At 40.4% G+C, this 21,945-nt stretch overlaps 2 protein-coding genes across 2 annotated transcripts; one reads left to right on the plus strand and one right to left on the minus strand.

Annotated features, from left to right (window-relative positions):
- Positions 1–4,961: 4,961 nt before the first annotated feature.
- On the plus strand, positions 4,962–13,566 carry LOC143460560 (uncharacterized). Its single transcript, XM_076958130.1, has 13 exons — positions 4,962–5,594; positions 5,828–6,433; positions 7,167–7,250; positions 7,786–8,063; positions 8,149–8,315; positions 8,747–8,983; positions 9,329–9,565; positions 9,870–10,136; positions 10,347–10,519; positions 10,881–11,988; positions 12,332–12,539; positions 12,688–12,873; positions 13,086–13,566. The coding sequence occupies exons 1-13, from the start codon at positions 5,261–5,263 to the stop codon at positions 13,182–13,184; spliced, it is 3,984 nt and encodes a 1,327-aa protein (XP_076814245.1). The 5' UTR covers positions 4,962–5,260; the 3' UTR covers positions 13,185–13,566.
- A 94-nt stretch (positions 13,567–13,660) lies between these two features.
- LOC143460739 (uncharacterized) lies at positions 13,661–21,945 on the minus strand. The gene is made up of 4 exons (XM_076958351.1): positions 21,217–21,945; positions 20,775–20,983; positions 19,874–20,048; positions 13,661–15,379 (listed from the first exon to the last, which is right to left on the minus strand). Exons 2-4 carry the CDS (start codon positions 20,969–20,971, stop codon positions 13,940–13,942), a joined length of 1,812 nt encoding a protein of 603 aa, XP_076814466.1. The 5' UTR covers positions 20,972–20,983; positions 21,217–21,945; the 3' UTR covers positions 13,661–13,939.

Below are 21,945 nucleotides of genomic sequence, written 5' to 3' on the forward strand. Positions count from 1 at the left end.
AAATAGTGACAGCCTATCATGGAGTAGAGACCGCGGGCATCGCGTTTGCTGAATATTGTGTTGCTTAATTTTCACCATTGGCTGTGGGGAGCGAAAAGTACGGTGCTAACTGCTAACCTCGTTTTTGTGGTAGACTGATCAAACAAGAAATACGCTCATAAACAATCAACGACCGTGAAAAAGCGGCGAAGCTCTGAGGGCTTAAAACGTGCAATATGTAAATTACAGTGGTGCTGCAACGATGAAAGTTAGTACGGCCACCATTCCACCAAACCCAGGTTCTATAGCAAAAGTCCCAGGTTAAGACGGAAACTTTACGTGGCAAAACCCCGACAGAAATATGCAGAGCAGTAATTTTACGTTTGTGGTGAGTCGACTCAAAACTTGTCGCAAATGCTCTTAAAGAGGTTCGTCGTATTGCGCTGGTGACTCCCCCAAGCAACATCAGTATGATAAAGAATGACTTGAAAAATAGGAAAATTTCTGTGCGGTGGACTCTCGCGTTCTAACTGCGGCTGAGAAACAAGAAAAAGATAGAAAAACATTTCACACTTAACGCTTTTCACTTTGTCTAGTATGGCGTGTCATAGGTATTCTTCATGGCTATGCACTCGCCCGCACATCGAAAATGCTGTAACGGGAAAGCTGATTTCGAGAACTCCGATTTCTGGTTAGCAAGTGCTTCCTCATTCTCCCTATGCAGCTGACGTATCTTTCCACCAGGCTTTGACTCATTCCTGAGAGTAAAAAATACTTCGACGCAGTTTTCTTCCTCTAAGAAATCTTTCAGCCGCCAGTTTCGGTTCCTTCGACAGACGAAGAGAGATCGTGTTTTTGGTGGAATAAAGTAAAGCTTTTAAAAGATTGAGATTCGGTCTTTAAGAAGCTTGATGGTCATATTGAAGAATGGTGATCACTAATTGCTAAATTTAGTGTGAAAATAAATGAACACGCGTAAAAATATACAGTGCTCATAAAGTTTTTAGACAATTAAACAATTATTGTAAGGTACCTGTACCAATTAAGACCCACCTAACACTTTTTTGAAAATAACTCAAGAACCACAAATGAGAATAGACTGAAAAATCGTATTGTATTAGTGAGGGTATATGACTACAATATATCAAAACCACAATACCTGACAACCCCCCAAAAAAATTTTATAAAAAAATTAAAAATTCCAAAAAATGGGCCTTATTAGGAGCATAGGCTCCTAATAAGGCCCACCAATTTTGTGAGTATTTTGATTCAAAACATAGCTGAAAAAACGTATCAAGCAAATAAAACAAGCCAACAACCACCAATTTGTGTAAGACAAAGACCAACAAACGTGGGTTGAAAACTTAAAGGAATGTGACCCATCAGCATAGGTGCAGCAGTTGGGGGTCACCGGCCCCCCTAACCGTCATTAAATAGGCAATTTTTGGGCAGTTCAAAATTATTTGAGCAATTTTTGGTACTTTTACTGGCATATTTTGTAGCAAAGACCTTTTATCTTTTTTGGGGGGGATCAACCATCTTCAACCATCAAGCATCTTGCATGGGCCTTATTAGGCGCATGTGGCATCCACGAAAAAAATGTCACATTTTTATTATCAGAAAAATTTTTGCAAAAAAAAGTGCATTATCCTTTTCAATACTAAGTTGGTTGTTACATGAAAACTTCAGCCGACTGACAACAGTTCATTTAACCGGCCAAATTCTCACTTCCTTTTTTTCTAAATTAACAAAACCACCTTAACTGCAGATATCAAATTTTTGTTGTGCTCTAGCGAATCGGTTGATCACGTGAAAAGGATGAAATCTGGTAAACCATCATGAATTTATATTAGTTTTTATATAGGGATAAAAATTTTCATTTATTTGCACGGGTTTGCGAAATATGAGCAATGGGCCTTATTAGGGACCGGGCCTTGTTAGGCACAGGTACCTTATTAAATTGTTGAAATAATATCTAAAAACGTTCCGACATCCTGAGTGTTATTTATGATACATTGATTAAGTTATTTATATGTTGATTGAATCTTGCACAAAAAAATATATAAAACGAAACCTGGGCAAAAAAGCAATTTTGGATGTTAACTGCGACTCAATGCATGGTTCAACGAGGCATCCACCACAAATAACTACGAAACAATGTCGTCATTTCATAATATTGGCATTTAAAGAATTTTAAATCTAAGTAAGGCAAGACAGGTCAAAATGGGAACAGCGCGAATCTAACAAAGCTCGTTCTGTTACGCGACACGAGAATGTTCGCTTTCAATTTGAAACAATGCCTGTACGCTATAATTACAAACCTTATAATAGAAGTCGACAATGGTGATTCATCTTCCATTTACATTCAAAGAAAAATTACAAAGCCGTCACTTTGTGTAATGGACAGTCCAGCGCTATACTTGTTTCCAAGGCTGCAGTTATAGTTGGGGATATTGGATATTAGAGATATTAAGATATTAGATATTATATACGTTAGATATTTGTTTATCTTTTAAATAAAAAAAGCAGTGAAATATGTTGCAAGGCAGACTTAAACTTAATATGTTACCGAAAGTGACCATCATTCTAATCTAGAAAAACGCCATGTTGCAATGCGACTGTAAAGGGGCTAAAATCTGGAGAAATCTTAGGCTTTTAGTCTAATAAACAGCCTACGATATTAAAAATTGTTATTCGCATAAAATTTTAAAAGTAAACGGGAACTATCAACGAACCCCGTTTACAGTAGCGAAGTATAAATCAAAAGTTTTGGAAACGGGATAATCTCAGCAACAGAAGTGCAAGTCGAACATCAAGCATTTCATTCCATCACGAGAATTAGATGAACACGGGAACAAAAATCCAAAATAGTGAAATAAAGATCATCGAGAGACAGAATAAGACCAAGTTAAGCAAAATATTTGACAATTTATTGCTTTCATGGAACTACTGAGGCCATTTTGACTTTATACCGATAATCACTTTGTATGTATTGTTTTTCGTTGAATTAAATTTTATTAAAATTCGTTTCCTTCAAATTTTGAAAAGATTTTTGGCCTAAAACGACAAACTGTGCCATTGTTTGGCCTAGACTCTCTAAAGGGTATTACCCATTTGTCAAATTTTTACAGCTTACACAAAGATAAAACCATTGCGCTTTTTATGCCAAGCGTAATGGTTTCTCTTCCACAAATCAACAAACAAACGCACCACATAGATGCAGTGACGTAACAAGTAAGTGATTTGTTTCATCGTGACCCGACACCTTATCGAAAGACACTTTATCGAACGACACTTAATCGAACGACACTTTATCGAAAGACACTTAATCGAACGACACCTGATCGAAACGACACCTGATCGAAACGACAGTTGATCGAAAGACACTTTATCGAACCGAAAGTTGATCAAACGACACTTTATCGAACCGACAGTTAATCAAAACGACAGTTGATCGAACGACACTTTATCGAACCGACAGTTCAAGCAAGATTTTTGCGTGTTTCTCAAACATTGAAACAATGGGTCATTGTGATGTTCAGCTATCTGTCCATGTTTGTTTGATAAAGTTAGATTTTGTAATTTTTGAGATATTGTGATATTTATATAATTTTGCTCTCTCTCCGCATTGAAACGTATTACTCATTTACGCACCAATAACTTGACTAACTATTCTTTTTCGTTCTCTTTTCACAGCGGGGGCGCGGCGTAACAAGAAGAATTTATAGAAATGTGTCACTTTTAGAAATACCTAATTTACACTAAATTCACTTTCTTTAGTTTTACAATTATGATGTATACAGGAAGCCAGATGATGTTTCTACTAACCTGTAATAATCTCATCGTCTACGACGCATAGGTTTCTAGTAATTAACGATTGCAAATGTGTGTGCGGGGTTGGCCACACCTAGTTTTTTTAGTAAACTCGCGAGCCTGGTTAGGATAGGGTTAAAAGATCCACAATTTATTGAAACAACTGACGATATGCACTGTTAAAAGAACGACAATTTATTAAAAGAACTGACAACATGCACTGTTAAAAGCACGACAACTGACGAAGTGCACATTTCAATCGCATTCATTTAATCACAAGTTGTGTGCAATTGCTCGAAGATAACTTTTTATGTCCATATTTGTTGAGTCATAATTTTCAACTATGCTCTTCAGCCGTTGGTTGACAGCGTCGTAGCGCTTCTTCCGTGGTGGGCCATCGATTCCAGCACTCAATTGTTCAATTAACAATTCGTTGGAACCTTGTTCCTGCTTAATTTTTTTGACGAGTCTGCGAAGCGTCGGATGGGATATTGAGACACGCTTGCTGAACGCATTGTGCCATCCTTCAATGCTATTATTCGTTCGTGGAAGGTCATCTTGAACCCGGTGGAAGACATTCCAATATCATTATTAATATCATATTCCATTCCAATTCCAAATAGGCGCCGGAAATGCGTGATCTTAGCTTGCTTTTCGTGAATTTCATTGTTGAAAATATTTGTTCACATGTGTACGTGCTACCAAGCATCGAAGCCATTTATTTTGCGCTGTCGGTCAAGCTGGGATAAAGACCACTTTCAAGAAGCTACTTTGTGTAAAAGTCAGGCAGCGACATGCCCCTTGCTATAAAATTTTGCCTTCAATTCCTTACTCTTTGTATCTATAATGACTAGTCTAGTCTACTGTACAGACAATCTCGTACTTAGTAATTCTCGTGCGTATTCTTGTGATATCTTATTAATATGTGGGCGGGCCGGCCGCCATGCGAAATCGAACACTTTATGATACAAATATAAAATATAGATATAAAATATAAATCGTCAACTTTATGATATATACATCACAATTCATTAATGCACACCATTACAAAGACCGCACATCACAATGGCTCATTGTTCCAATGTTTGAGAAACACGCTAAAATCTTGCTTGAACTGTCGGTTCGATAAAGTGTCGTTCGATCAACTGTCGTCTTGATTAACTGTCGGTTCGATAAAATGTCGTTCGATCAGCTGTCGTTTCGATAAAGTGTCTTTCGATCAACTGTCGGCTCGATTAACTGTCGTTCGATAAAGTGTCTTTCGATCAGCTGTCGTTTCGATCAGGTGTCGTTCGATAAAGTGTCTTTCGATAAAGTGTCTTTCGATAAGGTGTCGTAGTACCTTGTTTCATACAGATTAAGATCATTTGAGATTGTCAAAAACACGGCCAATGTGATAGCAACAACTGTTGTTGTTTAAAATGGAATTACACCAGCCTTCCACGAACAGTAAAGAGAAACAGGTACAATGTTAACTCGGCGGTCCGGGACTCAGATCCGTTCGTTTGTTTCGGATAAGCATCCGTACTTATCGGAAAGGTTATGGGCGGAGCCGGTGCGGAGAAATGTAAAACGTTTCACCAATTTTCATCTCTTCGGGTTCTTCTGCATCGTGGTGGCAGTCGCCATCGTGGTCGTTGTTGCTTTTACGCAGAGTTTTGAGAGAAATGTTTCTGCTCGAAAACGCGTCGAAACCTTGTCGACGAGTAACGAACAAACGGAAAAGTCTTTTTCTAACTTCCCTGAAAAGCAGAAACACCGAGCGAAGCCTCTGAAGCTCGTCCTTTCAAGACACAAAAGAGGTAATGCATTGGATGCATTAGTTTGTAATCTCATTGAACGTAGGAGTTGCGCAACAACAGCAAGTCTTAAAGGTGGCTTGGCTCTGTTCAACAAAATGAAGCATTGATGGTCACGTTGAGCTTGCCCTTGTTCAACTCACGTAAATGTTAAATAAAAAAATGATATGAGAATATGTCTTTCATAGCATATAGTGAACGATTCAAATTTATTAGATTTTTTTTATTTCTGTCAGACACAAACGGCACCGATGTTACAACCGCGATGACAGCGACTGATGTTAACGCTACCGATGTTACAACCGCGATCACAGCGACTGATGTTAACGCCACCACGGCCGCATCAGCAGAAGACGTCGACACAACATCGGCGGTGGAGTCGAACGCCACTACAGATGTCATGGATTTTACTGATACTGCAACTACGATGGATTCGAACACGACCACAACGGCAATGGATGTGAATACAACCGCTGTTACCGCAACTATGGCAATTGATACAACTGTTACTGCCACAGCCATGTCTGCTGACACAACGACACCCGATAACTCTACCGCAGATGAAACTACAATGACCGACATAAACACAACTTCAATCACCACTGTGGAGCAAGATACAACTAGCACTGCAAGCGAAACTACAGAATTAGCTAATAGCACTGCGGGTGTAGAGGCAACGACTTCCTCTTCCCAAGGTGACGTCACAATGACTGCCGCGTTTCAAGACAATGAAACGACAACCTCGGAGATGACTACGTCAACTATAAACCAAGGGACCACAAATGCCGCAGCAACTACCAGTTTGGCAGCAGAAAATACGACGGCAGACTTCAATGATACAGGTAGAACTATAGTTGATCAATTTGCGGAAGCGGATGTAATGGGAAAAAATCTACAATAAATTCCCCAAAACTAGCATTTCCAGCTCAGCTCAGCGGATCAGTTCGACCCAAGCTAAGCTTTGTTCTCCGATAGCGTATACCGTGTAAGGTGATATCCTGATGGATTATTGTGCGAGTAATACTCGGGCTATTACCATCAAGGTTGTCCACGCGACACTTTTTTTCTGTCCCATTTCAATCCCAGTTTTTGACCGCCCCATCCTAATCCTACCCCATGAAATAACTGATTTTATCAATAGAAGGTACATTATATCACGTCCACTGCCCAACCTGCAAGTCTGACACTAATATGGATGCCCGTAGATGGGTTTAAAGTTCAGAATGTTCCTATTTTCTAACGTTAGAGCTATGCGGTTTCAGTTACATGTCAATAATATTGAACATCCCCACATGTGCAGGAAAAAGAACAAAGATAAAGAAATAATCATAATGAAACTTCCTAGCCAAAATGGTTTGTTCAATCTCAGTGTGTTAAAAACCACTGTTCGTGGCACCTAGAATAAATTTCATACCCATCGTCCTATGTAATTTCATGCTACCCCATTGGACGAATCCCATGGCCACTTGATGGCAGACTTGATGGTTATCATCTTTGGCGTTTATCGGTTTTTATTCTTGACAAAAGTTAAGTTAATCACAACACGTATAGACACAAGTCCTATAATTTTGATAGAAACAACAGCCATGACGACGGACGATACAACCCAGCCAGATGCTACAACGGAAGAGACCACTCCAGCTACCTCAACTACAGATGGTAATGACTGCTTTATTATGACGTAGAGTCCATTGTGACGGTGAAAGACGGAAAATGTTCTGAAATTGCTGGCAGTAGCAACAGTCCGCCGCAAATAAAGAATGAAAAATAATGAATAATGATTTAGCAAGAATACCAAAACATGTGAAACAACTTGAATTTGCAAAAAAAATGAACTATGGAAGGCGTTTGACGTTAGAGCCCCGAAGCAGCTTTCAAAAATTCTTCTTCTTTAAAAAATTTTTATGAAATAAAATTAAAATAATCAAAGTGATCTCAGCTAATTCCGACCGGTGAAATCTTGAATATGTCTATTCAGGAACAACAGAAACTATACCGGATATAACCACTAGCGAAACAACCGGTAACTGACCGATCTTATATCACGCTTATAGCTATCTACGTGGCTGCCTGGTCCAGTAATTATAGCTAGCTTAAGTCTACCTAGTTATCTACTTCGCTTATAGCTGGCTACGTTGGTTGCCGTTTGTTCACAAAAACCTTTTGCCAACCAACTAACGTTGAATTTGTGCAGAGACAACTGATGACACCACGCCGACGCCTACAACAGCAGTAGATACCACAACAACCACTACTGGCGCTGGCGGGGCGGTGGCTGCCGCAGGGACAGACATACTGCTCTTCGTACTTGCAGCGATCTTGGGAATCTTGCTGCTAGCTCTGATTATAGTCATCATTCTTTGGTGTCGGAAGCCTAACTTGTGGAAGAAGTGTTGCGGTAGATCCCCAGCTTCGTATGACGTAGAACGCGTCGACGCTGGCACGTCATTTTCCTCGTCTCCAAACAACGAGGTGACAAAAATTACAGTTTTGATCTCGACGTCAAAACAAAAATCTCCCGACGTGCTTTAACTTTTGGTTTCTCTCCGTTGCTAAGGAAACAATCACCTTGGAAACCTGGAAGATGACGATGGAGAGAGAGGGAACGCTGAAGGATGCGATGTTGATGGGCAATATAAGCGTCCTAGAATTCGCAATCAAGCAAGCTCGTTCGTCGGGAATTTTTGCTGTGGAAGAGAGTTTGATTGCTCAGGCAGAAACTAAGTGAGAGGGTCATGAGATGATTCTTAAGTTATTATTCTGTCATGAACGGCATTATCACAACTACAGTATTAGGGGTTTGTAATACTTGTTGTATACAACAAAGTGAGGCAAATAATTACAGCAACATTACTGTCTTATTAATCTGCTTCCATGTTTCTGCTATGTCGGAAGCTTGCAGCTGCCAACCTACCAGGTTAAAAAATACATTCGTTTAAAATTTAGAGGTTCGTCCATTTTACGTCGTTACATCGAGTCCTCTGTAATAACTCTGCTATAGCCAATGAATTCTTGACATTATTTGGGCATTCTCTCATTCTGTGTCTAAAATCACTGCGGGTTTTGACAATAAGAAAACACTGAATGGAGAAACCTTGCCGACCTTTTGCCTTGCACCTAGAGCCGAAAATTAACGCAGTTTTTCTGTTCATCAGATTAAACGTCTGGAAAAGGACCTTGTCCGGTCTACAGGACGCTCTGCAACAAAAAGATCTAAACTCAATGGAGGAGTTTATGTCGAGATACGATGAGATAGGTATCAAAGATGAAACTGGGACCTACAGGAAGAGTGAAGAGCTTCTTCGAGAGGTTTCGGATGTGAAGGACGATCTCCGGGAGGCAGCTATCGACGGGAAAGAAATGACGCTCTCCAGCGCTGTCGAAAAATTCAAGTTGGTTGACATTTTAACTTATGTCTTCATCACAGAAACTGTCCATCATTGTTCTTCATAACAGAATTCATCACTTAAATTACTGCGCGTTTAAGTCGAGCTAAGGCTTTCCTCCGTTCGTAGATAAAGATTACCATACCATCATGCCATATAGCAATAACTCTTCAATTAATTCATAACTTTAGAATTTATTAAGTACAACTGACCTCCTGAAGGCAAGCTGTGTCAACTGCTCCATAGTTGTTTTCATTGGTGGTCAGACTTTAGCGAAATTCCCTTAAACTTTCCACTTATACAAAGAATTTTAGCAAAGCTTACAAATGCATTGTATGATTTCTATTCAAGTAACCTTGCTCTTCCTGCCAACTACGCCACCGAGATAGGAGAATACGCTACAGCGAAAAGCATGCTCGATGAGCTCAGGCGCGACACCTTGCTGAAAGGAAGGACGGAAGTCGAACTGAGGAAAAGTCTAGGTGACGCAATAATGAGAAAGGACGTCCCGAGCATCAAAACAGCGATGTTACAAATGACAAATGCAGGAATTGCAAAGGACGACTTGGACATGGTCAAAGGGCAAAGGTAAAAACTATATTTAATATAAAAGAACCAAGAGTTTTTTTGAAAACGAGAAGAAAACAAAAGTGACAATCCAGCACTAGCAAGTAATGAACTAACAATTATGACTTATGAGTATTATGAACTAACAACTATTAACAGAGTGAAGTAGTTTTTACAAACAAAGTAAAATAATTGTTTCACAACTATCGTTTTTAAAATAAATATTTGCTTGGTATCTTTTGTTTTCTTTTAACAAATATCTTAGCTACACGGAATATTTCTTTAAGAATCCAGTCCCAGCTCTTACCGCTCCCAACTTTCACAGAACTCTGCAGGAGATAGAGGAGAAACTGTCGAAAAATCGCGACGTCGCGTCGCACAAGCTTCTCGACGCTTCTCAAGAGCGGAATGCCGCGGATTTGAAAGATGCGCTTCGGGAATGTTCCCAGTACGGCGTCGACGAGAAAGAGATTCGGGATGGAGAGAAGCTTTTGAAGCTGGTGGAGCGAGAGGATCAACTTCTGCGCCAGATGAGGGAGCTCATGGTACTTCGGGATTCAACAAAACTTCTCGAAGCAATTGCCATCTTCAGGTTTGTCTTCTTTTGCTTTTGATGCCGTGATCGACTTCTTAAAACATCTATTTTTATCGTCTTCAAAATTGACGTGTTTGTGACATGATCATGACGTGATACTTCGTATTACGTAGTCACGAACCTCCATTCCTTTATAACCTTCTAAATAATTTAATAATAAGACTACAACCAAATGATGAAGTGACCGAGTGTGAATTTGCTTTTCAGGACTCCGGGGCTCCAGCTAGTGGATAAAACGGGAGACGTGGCAAAGGCCGACGAATTACTGCAGGAACTTCGCGAAAAGGAGAGAAAGCAGAGAGCAAAGAGCGACGCTATGTGGAGGTTGCAGAATGCTATCAACGTCGGTGATGTGGTTGTGATGGAGGGGATGATAAGAGGTTTGAAAACTGTGCTGATCAACCAAACACAAAACTCTGGTACTTGGTAAAAATGAAACAAACGAATCACAAAACGCTCTAAATGCTATGCAACGAAAACACAGATAAATTTCCCACATGGTCAACAGAAAAAAATCTGTTTAAAATGGATATTGAAATGATCGGCACATTTGCTTGGTTCTGGAAATGCCAGACGACTAAAATTACTGTAGCTTTAGCCTGAAAGTTTTTAGAGTTACTTCATTATATAAGCGTAACCCCTGTCCTTCACTTTTAACTTTTAACATGTAGCATTTCTTTCTGGAACAAAACGTTTTTCTTCATCTCGTCTTCATCTCACAATGAACTTGTTCTTGTACAGCTCTGGAGAGCCTCGCATCAACAGGAGAAGACGTAGATGAAGCGGTTCTTCTTCGTGCGAAAGCGGAACTCGAATCGATAAAAGGTCAAGTGGATTACCGAACCCGAATGGAAAGGATCAAGAGCGCCATCCCACGGATGGCAAAAGCAGAAAATATTCCTCAAGTGGCCGATTTAATTGAGCAGATGGCGGAATTGTCAGTGATGGAAGACTTTAAGATGACGGGGGACGATTCGAGAGTCTTAGACGAATCTCGCTCAGTCCTTCACGAATTGAAGCAGAAACACGCAATCAAAGATGAGATTGATGTTGTAAAACCGAACCTCTTACTTCCTCTTCTTTCAGAAAATCTCTCTCCACTGAAGGAGGGGATCGAGTCTATGAAGAAATTGAAAACTGCCGCCGAGGAGTTCGAAGGAGTCTTCAACAAAGAAGATGAAGAGTTGCTGAGCAAAGCTCAAGTCAGTGCAGACGACTTAAGCATCAAAGTGAATGAGACGACAAAAGCGCGGAAGAGACTGGATGCAGCGATAAACGCGCGAGATTTCTTCCAGCTGAACAGTGCACTGGCACAAGCCGAAGAAGCTCCTTTTATAGATTCAAGCGAACTCGAAAATCCGAAAGACTTACGCGAATTTTTGAATCCGACAAACCGCCTGGCAGACTTAACAGCTGCTCTAAAATCCCGGAATATTCCTCAACTGACGTTGGCCATTGAGGATTTCAAGGAAGCAAAAGTTTCCGGACACGCGCCGTTGCTGGAAAAAGCGGAGCGCAGACTTAAAAAACTAATCAAATTAGAAAAGAAGCAGAAGAAGTTGGAAAAGAAGCAAAAGCGGGAAGAAGCTCGGAGGAAAGGAGACATAGAAGCTCTGGATCGCGGCCTGGAGAACGCGATTAACGCACGAGATATAGAACAATTGCAGGAAGCGCTGATGGAATGCGAAAACAGCGGATACGAAGCAGGTGATATCCCGCTTTATTCCAAAGCGGAGGAACTGTATGATGAATTGGTTCTCGACCGCTTGCGTGAAACGCTCCTTGATGCTGTGGACCGCAGGGACATTCTAAATCTGGAAAGCGCGATTGATGAAGCTGACTACGGAGGGTAAGAATTAGCCGCTAAGAGATGAGACTAAGTGTCATTCATTGAATTAAGGCACAAAAAACGCCGAAAATGGTTGCACACATTATACATTATACTTATACATTTATTACATTGTGGTCGTTTTATACTCATGGTCTCTTTACCTTCTACTGTATTACAAACACTTGATGTCGTAAGAAGCCAAACAGATCCTAACATCGATGGATATCGTTTGGAATAGTTTTTTGATGATGTCACGGATAACACTAACATTGATGAATTTCGCAGAAACATTCCATTGCTTAGGTATCCATAAAACGTTTTTATTTGAGCTTTGTTAAAAAACCGTTTGTTTGTTATACAGTTACGTCGAAGAGCTAGGATTCGATTACTTGAAGGCAAAGGATCTTCTTTTCCATTTACGCGAATTGAAGCGACTTCGCGAATCAATCGCAGGGATGGATCGCTCCCTTATCTTGGAGATCAACCGCTACCCCACCCCTCCGTCCGGGGTACACACGGTGATGGTTGCTGCCCTGGTCCTGCTAGGAGATCAGAGGAAAAATGTCACGGTAATACTGTATTCTGATAAAGGGGTTGTCATCCGAAGATAAAGATCGTGATACCGTAGCACACTAAGTACTCTTGAATTGGATTTTTACTTTGTAGATTTTTAGTTTTGATCAGCGATAAGTCTTGAAAACATCCTGTTATTTTTAGAATTGGGTGGATGTCCAAACCGCGGTCGGAAAGTTGGGTAAGCAGTCGATAACAAGGAGAGTACGACGTCGAGCTCCCGGAGATATCACTCCTGAAATCCGGGAAGAAGTACAAAAAATTCTCGGGGATCTCGATATTCAAGCGGTTCAGGATTCAAGTAAAGGAGCGGCTGCTTTTTTTGCCTGGGTAAGTCGGTATGTTTTCGGTCAATGGTTAACAAATTCTTTTGTCACCAAAAGCTTTTTGCCGTCATCAGCTATTAGCCGGATAAATTTTCCCAGCTCTAAAAATCCAAGATAACCGTTGGTTAAACCTTTACCGATTCTAAAATATGTTTACTTTGTTTCACGATACCATTTAATTTGGGAATGTTATGTCTTAAACTACTTACTTTACAGATAAAGTGCATGCTTACGGAAAGTATGTATGCAAACGTAAACCGACCAACTGGTGACGAAGCGGGTCCCTCAAATGATTTGAAAACCACCTCATTTTAAATGCTATTCATAATTTTGGCTTTAAGCTCTGTTATATCTGCACAGGCCAAATCAGAGGCATCGAAAAAGGCATCTCTTGACGTTTGTCTAAAATGTACATTTAGTAACAAATCCTTGCTTTGGTTCAGTAACTGTGGGTTTAAAGGTGATTAATGTCATATCTTAGTCGAAAATTCCTGCTAATCGGCCATGCTGTCGTTGGAGACTATCAATTGAAAGTTTTCCAGTCGGGTAAAGATTTGGGTCATGTATTTGCTGTTGTGCTCGGTTGATTATTTTCTTGTCTTTTTAATATTTCATTGTTCGTCTACTTTATGGGATTGTATTCTATCTCAGTTCTTTTTGAAATTCTTGCGCTCAAGAAATATACTTTGAATTCCAGCTTTTATTTCTTCTTGCCATATATGCCTCTAACAGCTGCAAGGTAAGCAGTGGTTGCCATAGCAAACACTTCTGCAAAATCAATGAAGGCAACATCGTTCCACAAGTTTATATTTCATAGTCAAAAGCTCACAAAAACAAAGACTTAGATTGCCAGTGACGCAATAAGCATTTTAATTAAGCAACGATTGACATAAATGAAACTGAATTTTCATCTGGAATAAGGTACAAATTTCAACAATAGTTCCTGACGTAAACAATAAATCAAAGTATTGAAAATTACGATTTGCTCGATAATTTATTATCATTAATAAAGCGGTAAAAATAAATAACTTGTGATCAAAAAACAGCGCATAGTTCAAAAAGCGAAATGTTCAGCAACGACAACAACGATTGGCCAAAAATTTCCTGTACAATTTATAAGAAATAAACATAACAAATGGATTAATCGTGTAAGTGATAATGGAGAGATACAGGCACAGGTCGTCCACTAGCGTCCTGTAGCGGATTTCTAACCAGTCCATCACACTTGTTTCCGCTCGCAAGGTGGAGACAACGAGTAAGGGCAACTGGGTCAACGTGAAAGCGAGAACAAAGGAAACAAGAAGGGCGTTCAGCGAACGCTCTCGCGACGCGGTCGCAAGCGTTGTTTTTAGAGCCCTGCTACTTCTTCTCTTGATGCCCCTTCTGTGCCCGTGAGGGGGGAGTGATGACGTACCCAGCGTACCCCCGTGGACGTTTGAGGCAGCCAATGATAGCACGGATACCCCGGAAGCGCAGGCAAGCGAGGGGGCCAATGGGGACAAAGGGGAAACTTCGCTGGTTCGACCGACTGACCCAATGGTTCGAAGACTTCCGTTCGACAACATACCCACTGGACTGGGAATGTTTGACAATTCTTCATTAGAAAGTACAGGGGAGAGTCGGGACTGGTACTGGCTGCTTGGGGACTGAGTAAACTGGCGGTCAAGTGATTGTCCCGTCCTAAACTGATAGTGCACGTCGCTCGCGTGTGTCCTGCTGCTAAGAAGACTGTCCGTTCTGTATCCCGGCCCGTCTGACAAAACGGTCCGGTCCATCTCGCGCTGGCTTGTCAACGTTCCCCCGTCGATGCCATTGTTTGTGACGTAATAACTACCCGTGCAGTTGATTGACGTATTCGTGACGTCACGAACCGCGGCGGTAAGACGTAGCGCGACTAGAAACGCGAAGAAGAGACTAAAAAAGGCGGGAAGGCAAAAATAGAAGGCGAGAAACCACCAGTGCTTAAAGGCCGAGTAACTCTTGATGAAGGCGAGGACAACAGGTGGAAATGATTTGTCCCATGACGAAGTGCCGAACCCGCACTCTTTGTACCGGACGTAGAGCGTGCCGTTTGAAGAAAAACTTTCCACCGAAAGGGGACCGACGAGATGTCCGGGTTCGGATGGCCCGGAGAAGAAGTCAGACAATCTCTTGCTTCGTGACAGCTCGGAAACTTCCGGTTCCATATTGTTCTGGAACGTTGCTCGGAAAGTCCAGTACCGGTCCGGTGTGATTGTCTGGTCACCTTGTAGTCCCAGCTGGGCGAAGAGGGACTTCCCATCGCCCTGGTTATTCTCGATCACCGGAACTGACACTGACCGCGTTTCGACCATCAGGAGTTCGGGGGTTGCGAGCAGGAATGCGCCGATCCAGAGGACCAACATCTTACACACTCCTCTGCAGAAGGAATCGCGCGCGATCTCGTATCCTTTGTTCACGTGACCGGCGCTTCGGAAGCGGTCAATGGCGAGCGCGCAGAAACTCAAACTGGTTACCCCGAGCATAAAGCGCTGAAATGACAAAGTTAAAGCGGTTAGAGAGGATGCATAGAACGCTTGTGATCATAAAGCTTGAATAAGTTACTCAATCAAGTAATTTTTGCTTTTTGCTGAGCTTGATGCTATATGATACATCTTACACAATACAATACAACAAATAATACAACCAATAAACTACATGCAAACACAAAATTAAACAATCTATACAACGTGTGTTTTTTCGGCAAGCCTACATGCAGACTTAGTTTGCATAAATTTGCTAATCCATATACACACTATGCGCTAAATCAGCTGGGATTTAAGATTTTATAAATCTTCTGTTGTTACCAGCAACTGTGCGCCACTTTTTTTGGCGCTGTTTACGTGCAACAGCAACCTCAATACGAAATCCCAAGAGTCAATTTTCATTTAACAAGCAAGTAGTAAACAATATCCATGACGGTGGCCGACAGATGTACAGCATGCCAACTCATCACAATAAGCAATGATGCTGCAACACTACCCATGAGACAAACGTAAGGAGAATTGATCTTCTGACATGTAGCCTAGGTCGGCTGTAATCAGTTCATTTTCTGCTTAACAAGAATACGTCACTTGACCGAGGTTAACCCGATAAACAGATCCTGACAACCAATTTGGCTTGCAATGGACACACTGTGAGGTCAGACAGAGGTCTCTAGCGCTTGGGATCGGGAAACAACACATGGATCAGCAAAAATCTGTCTTCATTTTCCAAGCGCTAATTAGGCACACGGGACAAATGCGACTTTGCACACAGGGATTCTTAGTAAGAAGTAACAATGCATATTGTGAACGAAAAACACGACCAAAGGCAAAAAGACTGGACAAAACATACCGTAGCCTTAAGATCATGAAAGCCCTTTGGCACTCAGCCTGTTGTAAATCAGTACACAATTACACAACAATATACTGTAAGCTGCAATTCCCAAAGCTATGATATGATATTTAGGTTACGCGCATTGCCTTCTTACGCAGTCTGATTTATGGTTATTTACAAAAGACACCATAAACGTTGAAAGTTTCATTGATTTACAACCGAACCTGGCCTTTGTTGTGCAATAATTCAGGGTTGACGTAACAAAGGTGATTCAAAACCATGACGTAATTGTGTTTTTTTATCTGAACAATCTCATCAATGATGCATTTGATGGAGTGGAAGTAGAGTGGCATTTAATCGCGATTGTATTTTTGTCCGAGATTGTCTGGCAAATTAAGTTATAAGACCTCTTCTATAAATACAGGCTACAAGGTAGAAAAATGGGCATGATACAGTCTCGGATCAGGAAGAGTTTTTATATAAAAACAGAACAGTATCATCACCGATGCACAATAAACAAAATAACCTGCATGATCCAATCAAAGCATTAAAATTTGGAATCTTCTCCATATTTAACTACATTATACTCGCAAAAGCTCATAATCTTACTCCACCTAGTGATGAGTTTTTGAATATGACTGATTTTGTTTTTAGACGAAAATAATGAGGTCGCGAGCCAAGTCTTAGCAGACCAACAAAGTCAAATGCAAGCTATTCGTCACAATTATCCGCGTAATGAGGATTTCGACAGTATTTTCAAACTTCCATCCGCGCGACAGTAAGTTTATGGCGCACGGCGAGGCGTTATCACCGTAAGACCTTCTTTTAACGACATAACCACCGCAATTTTCATCTACTCAGAAAACACGATTTGTTTTACAGTGCAAGGTAATTGCTCACTTTGAAAGCGACGGAAAAATGCCCAATTACCGGACCACTTGATATCGCCTACACAAAGGTTAATCTATGAATGTAAACAAATATCAAAAAGTGGAACAGAATTAACCACAATGGCGCGGTACGTCCGTTAAACCGCAGATAGCGGAGAATACGTAACTGACCGTCGCTGTGTTGTACAAACTTGAGGTAGAAAGGCGTCGTAAAAAGATCATTAACCGTGGTTTATGACCTCATAATGACGCCAAGAACACATCATTAATCAACTAAACAATGGCCACGGACCTGTGAAAGAAATCAGTGGAAAAGTGACCGCAGAAAACAGGATTTTTGCAGAAAATTACAGTTTTTTGTGGGTTATAAAAAGGGCGTGCACTTGAAATGAAAATAACAGGTTTTTGAATCCCAAGGAACGCAGAAATTGTCATAGATTTCACAAACATCAAACGACGGCAGTAAAACACCAGCCTGAACCTGGTGAAGGGTTCGAGGCCACAAGTAATGACACAAACCAAAACGAAAATGGAATTCTTCAAAAATCTGTATCTTACTCAACTACTTGTTTGTCATCTCTGTAGTGAAGTGTTCGATTTGTTTGTTTAACTTACTACCACCAAACGTAAATAATACTACTTAATTTGTGCCTAATGGAGCGGAACGTCAATTAGTCATGCGTGTTGTAACAGGAATTCAAAAATTAAAGTCAAACAACGCCCTCTAAAATCTAAATGCACCATCACTGTAAAAAATTTCACAGCAATTTGGTCAGTGACACCGCGCAGTGGAAATGATATAAACAAATTAAGCCATGGGTTTGATTTGTTTTACATAGCGAGACCATTTACTCGCCATTATCGGCATAAAGTGAAAATTTCGCTGAAGAAATCTGCTATTAAAAACCACAGCCATTTTTCGTCAATCGCTTCGATATGAAAACCAAAACCATTTACGCGTGAACTACGTAATAATAACGACCGGAAAAGACCTCCTAATGTTCGGATAATGCGGTGGAAACGCCACAACGAAAATGGAAAACTTACACCGTCACAACTTTGGTTGACCACCAAATGCTCTGGAACGAGCACAACGGCATAATTGGTTCGCATCAAACCATCGGAATTCAAAGTATTGATATGAAGCGAACCACAACACATTGAGGCGAAACGATGAAGTAGCAACCAAATTTCTTTATTATATGCGATGTCGATGCCCTCTATAAACATGGTTTAGTGCAGGTCGCGCTTGAGCGAATTTCAATGGCAGAAATTTGACCTCAAATGAACCGACGTCCAATTACACTTATTCATAAGAACTAGGCCGCTTTCTCGAAAAAGATTTCATGAGCGACATCACATCGCCATCACGGCCCAGCGTGCAATACTGAATGGAACGCAAAATAATCCCGTCGGATGCGGTTTACTGCTGGCCAATCGAATGCCGGGTTTGAAAGCACTCATTATAAACAAATTCACCAGCAGCCTACTCCCCTTGCTGCCCTTTGTGAGGTCACAAGCGATTCTTTTGTTGCGTAATAATAAATAGGTCACATCAATTTAAACTGCTTATTGTTGAATTATTCATTATATGAAAACGCGCAATTGAAATTAATTACCGGGACAATATGGAAAACGTCAGAAGAATAACTCATTCGAAAAAATATGTAAATAACAGGCGATAGATTACAGCAGCGGCAGTTATAACTAGGGCCCGCAAAAGTCAGTAAAGTCAAAATTTTTTAAGGACCTCGTCTGACCACGAATCAAAGAATAAAGTTGTTTTCAGCACCTAGGGGATTGTTACTAAGAAGTTTATAGGTCAAAATAAAGTCAAAATTTTCAATAAAGTCAAAATTTGTCAAATTATGGCTTTTGACAAAGTTTTTGTGTTTCTTGAGAGTAAATTTTGTAAAAATCCTCGTGGAAGCATTGTAAATCAGGAACTGCGACACAATTAAACCATATTAACCCATAAAAACAGGAAATAAGTCACAATGCCCACTTGGATCAGCAGTAACTTTTATCGCAAATTGTCCATTGTTTATTCATTGTTGCGTATTTAAATAATTCTTATAAAACACTTCCTCTTCATAAACGTGGTCTTTTCGAAGATCAACATTTTGGATTTTAGGAATAGCCTACTGACATTCCGTATTAGGCTACAAAAATGCCTAAGCAAGCTAAATCGTCTTCAGCAAAAGTTAGACAGATTTGTCGAGATTTTTCTGATTAATTGTTTAATCTGCTGTTTATTAGAATTTACCATGCGGAGAAAATCGAGGCAAAGTGCCCTTTTCACAAGGACAAAATAACACAAGCTACCTAAATCTATCGCCAAAAAACACGACGCACTTTTTATAATCCATAAAACACCTTGACTTTTTGACAAAATATTACATTTGGGTCTGAAATCGACAAAATGTTATGTTTGGGTAACTGGAGGAAGAACTGTGGCCTCTACAAATAAGCAATTTCGTTAGGTCAAAATAAAGTCAAAATTTGATAAAAATAAAGTCAAAATAAAAATGGCCCTAGTTATAACAGAGCAACGTGAAAGCGACATAAACAAAAAAACGTGCAGCGACGACTGGTGCAGCGTTTGGACGAACGCGCAGTAGAAGCACTTTGCAAAAGTCAGATGACAAAATTCACTAAAATTTTTGACAAGCATTTGGTAATAATCGTTACGGTAATATACAATAAGCTGCACGCATGGAACTAAACGTAAAATATACTCCCGAAATCGGTGAAGCTGTAAATTTTAATAAAACCCACCTCCAGGAACGGTACAAGTCTGCACGTGACGTCACCGAATATCCACTCGCGCGTGACCAGTTCCATGAGTGACGTATAAGCGATGGCAGGCAGACACGTGGTCAAATACAACAGATGCGACGCAGTGAGATTGCCGATTATGACGTAAGCAGAAAAACAAGAAGACGTTGTCCGTCTGCAAACATACATTGTTGCGTCATAATGACATATTGTTGGCAAAAGTAACCACTCTGCTTAAGTGCCTGTTAAGTTGTGTGTGTGCATGTTGACATCCGCAGAGCAGTAGTAATTATTATCCATAACAGGTTATATTATACGGGTAAAGCAGCCTAGCTTATCCAAAACATTGCCATATATTACTTGACACAAGCGTGCTTGTGTGACCGCATAATCTGGATTTATTTCGCAACATTGCCGAGGCGAGTCTAGAATTTCTTGGTTAAACTATGTCTCAAATAACATTAATTTGCAGACAGGATGAGAGGCCACAGGAAAACATTGGCCTTATGCGCTGTCAAGAACAAACACAGTTGCCGCCGACACTAACTACAGCATTCAGTTGGAATACGCATAACATGATACGTAAATGTGTAATTTTTAAGCATGAAATACGGTTTAAATTGCTGGTATTCAATGCTGTGACAAAGTTATTAGGTTGTTGATGTTTTTGTTATTTTGTTTACCATGTCAATTTGTTTTAATAGTTTTGGACACAAAAGTACAGTTGATGACATATGGTGTACGCTCTGGCATGAAGGGTGTCAACGATCCTGTTTAACCGAAAATTAACTGCCACACGTAATCACCGCTGGGGCAGTCGCTGTTGTGATAGGCGAGGTCAGGCCGTACTTGGTCGCCATCGTATACAAATAACAATTAAACAGAAAATTCAATAACTTACGTTCTGCTACGAGAGATGAAAAACACGACGCAGAAGTGTCCAAGTACTCCTGTGAGAAAGATAACCCCAAAAACAGCCAGCATGGTCGCAGCTGTGACTTGGGTCGCCTTGTCCACCGCGACCGCGTCAAACGGCGAATTGGCGTAATACTTGACACTGTCTTGACGGTTGCCCGATTCGTCATTGCTAAGTTCCATCGCTTCGTGCGTCTGTTTGTTAAATATATTACATAAAATCGTTTTCTTTTTGATATTGATTTTCCAGGAAATTTTTATCACAGCGCAAACTATGCCGGGTGAGATTTATGAATTCCACAAATGACGATAACTGTTTCTGAAACGTGTCACGCAATATTTAAACACTTCAAGTACGCTTCTAAACCAGTATTACGCGAAATTCCATGGTAAAGATATTAAACCCTTCTGTAAATAGTAAGACCTACTTAACACACTTTCTCGCTGCTCATGCGTTCTTCTTATCTAGATCAAGATTTTCAATCAACGTAATCTCCGTTTCGATCAAAGTCTAGCAATGTTGCTACTTCAAAAGCAAAAACACTTGACGTCAAGTTTCCAGTAAAATGAAAATATTCCGGTCCAGAGTAAACAGAAACCGCAACTTTTGATGTGGTCCGGTACAGTACAAGCAAAAGGTGCACAGCAAGTACTTAACAAATAATTTCTGCGATACTCGACGCACATACCAACTTACAAGCTTCGAATGAAGACAGGCTGTAAATCAATATGTAAGGTTTAAACGGAAGCTTCAATGGCAAAATCTATTTTTACGTTTTGAACCAACGACAAAACTGAAATATATTAATTTAACGGTACAATGTCTAAAGACTGAAAAGCAAAATATATAAAACTGGTACTTTGCACAAGACCAATAAGGCAAAGTTAACGAACGTCAGTTTACAAAATTAGAAGATGCATTCAGCATAATAAAAGCTGTGGCGATAGCTTACTTCAAAATAGCTCAAAAGATTCTCAAAACTAAAAATGTGCAACTGCCGTCCCGTGAAAATAAGTTATCTCAAACAGCCCTGTGAATTACTTTTTATCGAGCTAAATTCAGAAAACACTCGGCAAAAATTCACACAATCGCGCGGGCGCTCTCCCTTCCATCAACCGCCTTCCTTGCTTGCTTTTCTCGGCAACTGGTTGTCTCA

The sequence above is a fragment of the Clavelina lepadiformis genome, chromosome 5 (assembly GCF_947623445.1).
Source record: "Clavelina lepadiformis chromosome 5, kaClaLepa1.1, whole genome shotgun sequence".
In the NCBI taxonomy this organism is placed as follows: domain Eukaryota; kingdom Metazoa; phylum Chordata; class Ascidiacea; order Aplousobranchia; family Clavelinidae; genus Clavelina; species Clavelina lepadiformis.

Bases quoted from the DNA above. Each gene is read 5' to 3' on its own strand.
- LOC143460560 (XM_076958130.1), top strand. From the start codon at position 5,261: ATGTTAACTCGGCGGTCCGGGACTCAGATCCGTTCGTTTGTTTCGGAT. The intron at 9,566-9,869 runs GTAAAAACTATA...CAACTTTCACAG, and splicing joins GACATGGTCAAAGGGCAAAG to AACTCTGCAGGAGATAGAGG. The intron at 10,137-10,346 runs GTTTGTCTTCTT...TTTGCTTTTCAG, and splicing joins GAAGCAATTGCCATCTTCAG to GACTCCGGGGCTCCAGCTAG.
- LOC143460739 (XM_076958351.1), bottom strand. From the start codon at position 20,971: ATGGAACTTAGCAATGACGAATCGGGCAACCGTCAAGACAGTGTCAAG. The intron at 20,049-20,774 runs GTAAGTTATTGA...GTATGTTTGCAG, and splicing joins TTCATCTCTCGTAGCAGAAC to ACGGACAACGTCTTCTTGTT. The intron at 15,380-19,873 runs GTGGGTTTTATT...TTGTCATTTCAG, and splicing joins GACTTGTACCGTTCCTGGAG to CGCTTTATGCTCGGGGTAAC.